General features: G+C 38.2%; 1 protein-coding gene across 2 annotated transcripts in view; it reads right to left on the bottom strand.

Annotated features, from left to right (window-relative positions):
- Positions 1–8,521, bottom strand: part of NSF (N-ethylmaleimide-sensitive factor) — a 183,386-nt gene that overhangs the window by 147,690 nt on the left and 27,175 nt on the right. The window contains exons 3-4 of one of the 2 annotated variants that reach the window (XM_006833530.1): positions 8,398–8,497; positions 5,410–5,449 (exon numbers count right to left, since the gene is read on the bottom strand). In XM_006833530.1, the coding sequence (XP_006833593.1) occupies positions 5,410–5,449; positions 8,398–8,497 (140 nt within the window). The remainder of the gene's footprint in view (positions 1–5,409; positions 5,450–8,397; positions 8,498–8,521) is intronic. The other variant, XM_006833531.1, reaches the window with a different exon arrangement.

An 8,521-nucleotide genomic window follows, 5' to 3' on the forward strand; every position in this document is an offset into this window, starting at 1 on the left:
CTATGAGTTGGTTCCGACTCGATGGCACCTGACAACAACAACAACAACATTCTGTTCCAAACATATTTCTTATATTCTAGCCACTTGAGTTACTTACTATGACTTTTAATAAATTCTTAGAATGATGATTTTTTAAATATTTCAGTCTGCTTCCTGAAAGAAAGACACATCTATTTTAGATAAACATCTTCATAAGCAAAAATAAGAAAGAAGATCAAAGTAAGAGCTAGAAAATGCACTGGAGCTCAAAGGATAAGTACAAATCTCAACTGAAAGCTTCACAATATTCTCCTGCCTCTATTTCTACACATTTTGCTCATTCTTAACAGTTACTTTATTTCAAGAAATGTGAACAAGCATAAAGTTACTCCGGTCATATGCTGGGTAGCTTTAACAGGCAAAAGAGCTTAATTGATTCCCCACATGGTGAAGATAGCTGTAGGTTAAACTATTACTCTAAAACTGAATTGGTTGACTCAGCAATTCTATTTGTACGTGTTTTTCTCCCAGAAAGAAGAGTGAACCTTTCTCTAAAGAGTAATCTATAAAAGGTTCACGCCAGTATTAGTTGTAATAGCCAAACACTGAAAAAATGCTGAACAGTAGGGAAATGATGACTAAAATGTGATTATGATCATAAGGTGCAATTACTGTTGTTGTTAAGCGCCGTTGAGTTCATTTTGACTCATATTGACCTTGTAATAGGGTTTCTGAGGCGCAGTTGGTGTGTCTGAACCGTTGACCTTGTGGTTAGTAGTCCACTGTTTATCCTACAGTGACACAACAGGACTCTTAAGGTAGAATGCTAGATGACAAATAAAAGCTTAATGTGTATTTAATGAAGATAGATAGCCCATGAACACAGAGTGAGAAAAGCATACTGCTGAAGAATATGTATAATATGATACAATTTTGTGCAAGAAAAACTCCAAAATTATATTGCAATGCTATGAGGGATTTGTGTGTACATACACACTAGCTGTTAAGCGCTGTCAAATTGATTCTAACTTATAGTGACTACTGTATAGGGTTATAGAGGAGCAGTTGGTGAGTATGAACCACTGACCCTGCAGTTAGCAGTCCAGTGCTTATCTTACAACACCACACCAGGACTCCCATACACACACTTTTTTGTCAAATGCCATCAAGTAAGTTCTCACTCATAGTGACCCTGTATAGGATTTCCAAGAGCGGTTGGTGGATTTGAATCACCTTCCTTGTAATTAGCAGTCCAGTGCTTATCCTAAAGAGCCACTTCAGGACTCCATACACACATGCATGTACATACATATGGTTGCCGGTTACGTGTCACTGAGTTGGTCCCGACTCACAGTAACCATGAATAAGGTGTTTAAGTCTGTAAATCTTTAAAGGAGTAGAGAGCCTCCTATTTCTCCCACTGAGTGACTGGTAGGTTCGAACTGCTAACTTGTAATTAGCAGCCCAGCTCATAATCTACTACGCTACCAAAATTCTTTGTATATTATCTTTGTATCAAGAAATTTGAGCAAGCATAATAAAATATTACCATTAATGACTATAGTTTTCAAGTGCCTTTTAATTTGTTGTTGTTGTTAAGTGCCGTTGAGTCAGTTCCGACCCATAGCGACCCTGTACAGGGTTTCCGAGGCTGTAAATCTTTACAGGAGCAGAAAGCCTCATCTTTCTCCCACGGAACAGCTGGTAGTTTTGAACTTAAGGTTCGCAGCCCGATTCGTAACCACTACGCTACCAGAGCTCCTTTTTAGATTCAATATTTCTAAATAGAAAAGACAGCTTTCAAATATGATGGGCAGCACCATGGACAGTAACTAGACAGCACCATGGTCAGCATCGTGGTCAGTCCCAAAAGGACATGAGGTGGGGAGAAGATTGTGAATGCTTTTGTATTTTATGTCTAACAATAATTTAATGTCATAGACTTTTTTAAAAAGATATTTTTGTATCATATTTTGTAACTTATAAGGAGCCCTCACCACCACTCAATCAGTGAGAGAAAGATGAGGCTGTCTGCTTCCATAAGGTTACAATCTTAGAAACCTTATTATGCACGGTCACCATGACTTGATGAAAGTGGGTTGGGTTGGGGTTTTGATATAAAAATAATTTCTAGTCAATGCTTTTAGTAAACCTAAGAGCAAGTTAGACATAATGATAGATAGATATTAATGGTCAAAACGGGTTAACTGATCATTGGTAGTACTTGTCAGATGAAGATAAGACAGACTAAATGGTTCCTCTAGAAGATTCCCTCAAACTAAACTCCTGGACTCGACCAAGTCTCACAGAAAGATGAAACTCCAGACTCCTTAAACTCACCCTCCCTTCATACTACACCACACCTTCTTCTATCTTATTGTGACCACATCTCTATACTTATACTGAAACAGTTTCCTACCTTTAGGGCCACATCATCCACTTCATTCAGCCCCCAAAACTCTTCTCTGACTCAAGCTTACTCCATCTCTCCTTAATCCCACCTGATCATTTACCTTTATCATTTTGTCCATTAAGTTAGTTTGATTCATCTCTTTTAAGAACTTTACACATAAAATAAGTATTTCTGATAGCAGGAGAATGTCTTTATAATACAATTTAAGCCACAAAACACGCTTCTCAACTTATCATGATTTATAACCTTGAATTTCTATACCTCTTTTCCAATAGAAATTACATATATTGAAAGTCAAATTCAAGTACACTGTTAACCCTGTATTTTGAAAAGTAAATTTAAGGAACTTAGACAGTTAAGCTACATATAAACCCATTTTTTCATTAGTTTCTACAAAATTTCATTTTTGTCACTGCAGAAAATCTGTAAAGAAGGGCGCTGGGCTCATCTTCACGGTCTGCTCCGACCTACTTGACTTTGGTGTTAAATTCCTCACTATCTCAGCTGCTCACAGTGTTTTCAGTGAGGAGGTGACAGGTATGGAAACCATTTCTGTCACTGATTCCCAAAATGGAGCTGGTGATAAGAACTATTTAAGGGTGACTGTTATTAACACAGGTTCATGATTTGCACCCCAAGGGAGGGACTCTCAGTGAAAGGGGGTATAAACAGAAAATACAGGATTTCTTGAAAACATTATCAGAATTTAGTTTATTGTAGTGGTCACAGAAAAATTCTCATATCATTAACATACAAAAAAAAGGCTATAAAGGAGATAATTGGAACAATTAACAACATTGGAATATGAACTAATAGGTTAGATACGCATATCAATGCTCAATTTCCTGAATTTGATCACTATACTGTAAGAACACATCTCTGATCTTAGGAAATATGAAAGTTTCCAAAGGTTTGTGGAAAAATTCCTTTGTATTTCAATTCCATTTTTCCATGAACTCTTTGAATCTCCCTCATATACATTACAATGATTTCTGCAACTTCATCTCAAATAATTCAGTAAACAAATACGTATTGAAAGCTTCCATTCTGTCTCCTAAGGGGCAGGTAAGTATATCTGTGTGTGTATCCTGTGTGTGTTTATACAAGGAAGAATGCAACAATAAAGCGAATGTGACAATGACTAGATCTGGGCCACGTAGTATATGAGAATTCTCTCAATTATTCTTGCAACCTTTCTACAAATATAAAATTATATTTAGTTTTAACCGCAAGCAGGAAATCAATAGGCTTAGTTAGAATTTCATTTTTCTTTTTTTGCCTAATACGACATGAAATTCTCTGCCTAAAAAAAATTCATACTTCATTTCCCCAACTTACCAATAATGCCTGTTTTCTCTTATTAGTGTCTTGATTTACAATCCACAATTGGCTCAGTCTTTTGTTCCCCCCTGAAGTTAAAAATTACTTTCCTTGGCCTTCCCTAAAAAACTGTAATGACCTCATAACACATTTCACTAAGAAAATGATACCATCTGCTTACACACTGCTACCCTTTCTCTCCTTATTAACCTAAAATATCCCTTCCACAAATTTGCCTTATCGTTTCCAGACAAACATGACAGAATAAAATGGAATTACCAAATACTGTAATGTGAAGTATTCCTCTTCAACCTAACCTTGACTTTTTCTTTTCAAAATCCCTATAACCATATGAGTCGTGGTATGGAACTGCAGGATAAGCACTGGACTGTTAATTGTAAGATTGGTAGTTAAATCCACCAACTGCTCCTTGGAAACCGTATACAGGGTCACTATGAGTCAGAACCAACTCGACAGCACTTAACGACAAACAACAAGCATCTGAGGGGGATTCAAGAAGTTTGTGGAAGAATTCTGTTATCTTTTCATTCAATTTTTTTCACTAACTTTTTGAAGCCCCTCATAATTTCCACAAAACCTTATACAATTCTACTGTTGTTGTTGTTAGGTGCTATCAAGTCAACACCAACAATTGTTACATATAAGTCCACTGCCGCTATCATGGTGTCAATCCATCTTCCCCTTTTTCCCTGACCCTCCACTTTACCAAGCTTGATATCCTTCACGAGGGACTGGCTCTTCCTGATAAGATGACCAAAGTATGAGAGACAAAGTCTGGCCATCCTCGCTCCTGAGGCACATTCTGACTGCACTTTTTCCAAAACAGATTTGCTTGTTTTTCTTGCAGTCGTTGGTATTTTTAATATTCTTCTCCAACACTATAACTCAAATCATCGATTTTTCTTCAGCCTTCCTTATTCACTGTCTAACTTTCACATGCATATGAGGCAATTACAAATATCACAGCTGTGTCAAGAACCTTTAGTCCTCAAAGTGTCCTTTGGTCATTAACACTTTAAAGACGTTTTGTGCAGCAGATTTACATAACATAACATGTTGCTTGTATTCTTGGCTGCTGCTTCCATGACTGTTGATTATAAATCCAAGCAACTGTAGTCTTTGACAACTTCAATATTCTCTCCATTTATCATGATGTTATTTATTGGTCCAGTGGCAAAGATTTTTGTTTTCTTTACACTGAGATGCAATTCATACCGAAGGCTGTGGTCTTTGATCTTCATCAGTAAGTATCTTAAGTCCTCTTTGCTTCCAGCAAGCAAGGTTGTATCCATATGCGTATTGTTGTTGTTGTTGTTAAGTGCTGTTGAGTCGATTCTGACCCATAGCGACCCTATATAGGGTTTCTGAGGCTGTAAATCTTTACGGGAGCAGAAAGCTCATAGATCTTACACGTAATCTGACTAGAATGAATGTTTAATAGCCTGATAACCAACCTGGTGTGGCTCTGCAGGATCAGCAATGAACTGCAAACCATAAGGTCAGAGGTTCGAACCCACCAGCTGCTCCTTGGAAACTCCGTACATGGTCCCTATGAGTCGGAACCAACTCGATGGCACTTCACAACAATAACTAGCACTAGAACATTGTACAGATCTCAGTAACTTCATTAAAACTATAAAGAAAATAGACCTCAGGTAGCTAAAAAATATACTTACCATCTATGTCTTGTCCAATAGCAAGTCCAGCCCATTTCCGCTGTAAAACAAGAGGGGGTTGGAGAGTATACTTAAAACCAAATCAATCAAAATTAGAGAAATGAGGAAAAGAGTAATTTTCTGTGAATTTCAGGAACACATTCATAAAATTCCAGGAACCAAACAATGGCAAGCTACAGACAGGTTTGAACACCTGTTCACAAAATACAGAAAGCTTGCCTTTTTATAGTAAAGCCAGCACCAAAGAGTACTATGCTCCTTTGAATGATCTCATGCTCCTGAAGCTCATGCTCCTGAAGCTACTATTCCAGTGTTCTGGATATGCTGGGGCTAGCTCTACTGCTTCATATAGTATCACGAAAAGAAAGGTATTCCATTTGTTAAAAAAAAAAAATTAAAACTGGTCAGATAAGTTACAAACACTTCATAGACACATAACCACACAACTTGTGGAATTGGTTTTCTGGGTTTGAAGGATTAGAATCATAGCTGTATGGACTCTCAGTCAATTGGCATAATACAGTTTAGAAAGTTTTATTCTACATCCTAGTTGGTGAGTAGTGTCTGGAATCTTAAAAACTTGTAAGTGGCCACCCAAGATATAAGTATTGGACTATAATCCTATGGAGCAAAAGAGAAAAAGGAAGCCCCAAGCCTCAAAGAAGAACGTAGTCTAAAGGGCAAGTCCACATGAACACATCCTCACCAGAACAACTAGATGGGGCCTGAGGTACAAAGGTAAGACGTGATTGGCTTACAAGCTTTCAAGAGGGAACCTAGATCCACAGGGCGGGGAAGATGGTAGAGTGTCCAGTGAGTAGTATCTGACCTGTCTAGGAAGGGCAGATGAAAAGAAATGCAGATGGGTCCCTTGGGAAGCAAGGGTGAATAATTATTACCAGGACTGATTGTGAGGACTGGAAATGTAAAAGTGGACATTTTATAGATAGGAGGGGAGTGATTAATCTTCCAGTCTACGAGCGGAGGGCCCTGGGACCATCAATGGAGAAGAACGGAGAGCGGGACTCCACCCAGAGGAGCAGTGAGGCCTGAGACTAAGAGAGGATGACGTGAAGAGAGAGGATGATGTGAAGAGATGGAGTGGCTGGGGACTAGGGATCCAGGGAGGGAGAGGGGCTGTGTGCTGAGGACCGTGAAGGGAGGGCAGGCGAGATTGCAGGGTATACCCTTTGGTTCAGTGATGATGCATCGACGGGATGGTAACTATGGCAATGAGACGATGTATGATGGAATGAATGTAAAACTAATGTTCCCCCATGTAGATTATCACACAATACACAATAAAACATAAAAAAAAAAAGCTTGCCTACTCATCTGAACATTGTGGATTTAGGTGCATAATTTAGAGATACTGTGATATGAATATGTACAAGTGTTCTCCCTTACAGCCTTCATATGGTCGGCAACTTCTTCCTTTCTGCATTTCACCTCCCCAAAGGGCTTCTGTAACATTCCATCCCACTTACTGACAATCTGAAATTTTTCAGCATGCTGGTTAAATTTAGACTTTGAGTCACAAAGAAACCACATTTAGGTTCCATACTTCAATCTTTATGACAGCCTCCATGGAAGAAAAGAACAAACCAGTCTCTGTTGAGAGAAAGGAGTGCTGTAGTTTAAAAATCATCATTTTGCAACCATATTTTAAAAAGGATTGGGTACCCTTTGGTTGTTTGAATGGTTATATATTCCTGAGTGCTTCAGTGTACATCCAAAAAAAACAACAGATTGAAAACAATTGCTGTTGAATGATGATGCATGGAGGAGATTGAAATCATTGCAATGAAACGAAATACAATAGGATGAATGTAAAGCTGATGCTATCCCATGTAAACTATCACTCAATTCACAATGAAAATTTGTAATAATTAATTAATTATAAAAAAGGATTGGGGAGAGCAGAAGTGTGTTCATTAGGGTTTTCAATGACTGATTTTTCAGACGTAGACCGTCACGCCTTTCTTCTGAAGCATGTCTGGGTAGACAGAAAATGCCACATTAACTGTGCCACCCAGAACTCCATTAAAATAACAGCACCTACCTTATGGGGTTATTAGAAGAATTAAATGAGTTAATACATGCAAAAGTGCTTAGAATAATGCCTAACATACAGTAAACCTGGTAGAAAAAAACACAGAGACAAGGAGAAATAACCATATCTCAAGCTACTCCTGGACACCAGAATACCACACAGATCTCCATACAACCTGGGGAACTCTGGGATATGATCATTCCAGACCTTTAATCTATAGAATCAAGCATGAACAGTAGAATTTCAGATCATGGAGAGGCATCCTCACAAAGAAGGGAGATAGCGAATGAAGACTTAGTGGAGGCTTACGGTAGTACAGCGCCCTAGAAGGTGGTAGGATTGCATTCACATTGCTGAGAAGTGCGAGCCCAGATGCATGAGTGTGATGATAAGGGAGAAAGACATTCAGAATCCTTTTGTGGTGCTCCTATATTACGTACCTGGGTCAGTGCTAGCCAGTTTTCTTTCCACAGAACCACCAACAGTTATAATCATCACGACCCTTCTAATCGTTAGAAGAGCCCAAAGTATTTGGGTTTCATTTGCTATAACTATCACTCTAATCATATTTGGAATAGTCTGAATCATTACACTTTTAAATCACTATGATTAGATGTCAATTTTACCAAAAAAAGGAAAAAAATACCATTTTTATATATTCTGTTTCTCTGGACATTAATATTAGAAAGAACTTGACAGTTTTATCTGAAATCTAACTGCTATAACTATAGGATTTCCAGAAATTAGAAAAACATCCAAGCAATAAAAGGCAGGCATAGTAAAAACTGGCAATTAGGAATAACCTTTAACTTCCTTATATAATGTCAAGATGATTTTCTTCAATGCGAATCAAGAGAGAAATAGAACTAGGGTGAATGAATTGATGCTCCTAGGACTGTGAAGAACAGAAGAGAGCTCATTCTCGTCAGAGTTACCTGAGGTAAGCTGAATGCAATGCTTCCTGGAAACACAGTCGGATGGGTCCTCAGAGTAAATGTGTACCTGTGGTTGGGAGAGGTCCTCACCACCACATGCCTGAAAGACAGAAACACAGTCAGT

The sequence above is a fragment of the Chrysochloris asiatica genome, unplaced genomic scaffold (genome assembly GCF_000296735.1).
Source record: "Chrysochloris asiatica unplaced genomic scaffold, ChrAsi1.0 scaffold00007, whole genome shotgun sequence".
Classification (NCBI taxonomy): Eukaryota; Metazoa; Chordata; class Mammalia; order Afrosoricida; family Chrysochloridae; genus Chrysochloris; species Chrysochloris asiatica.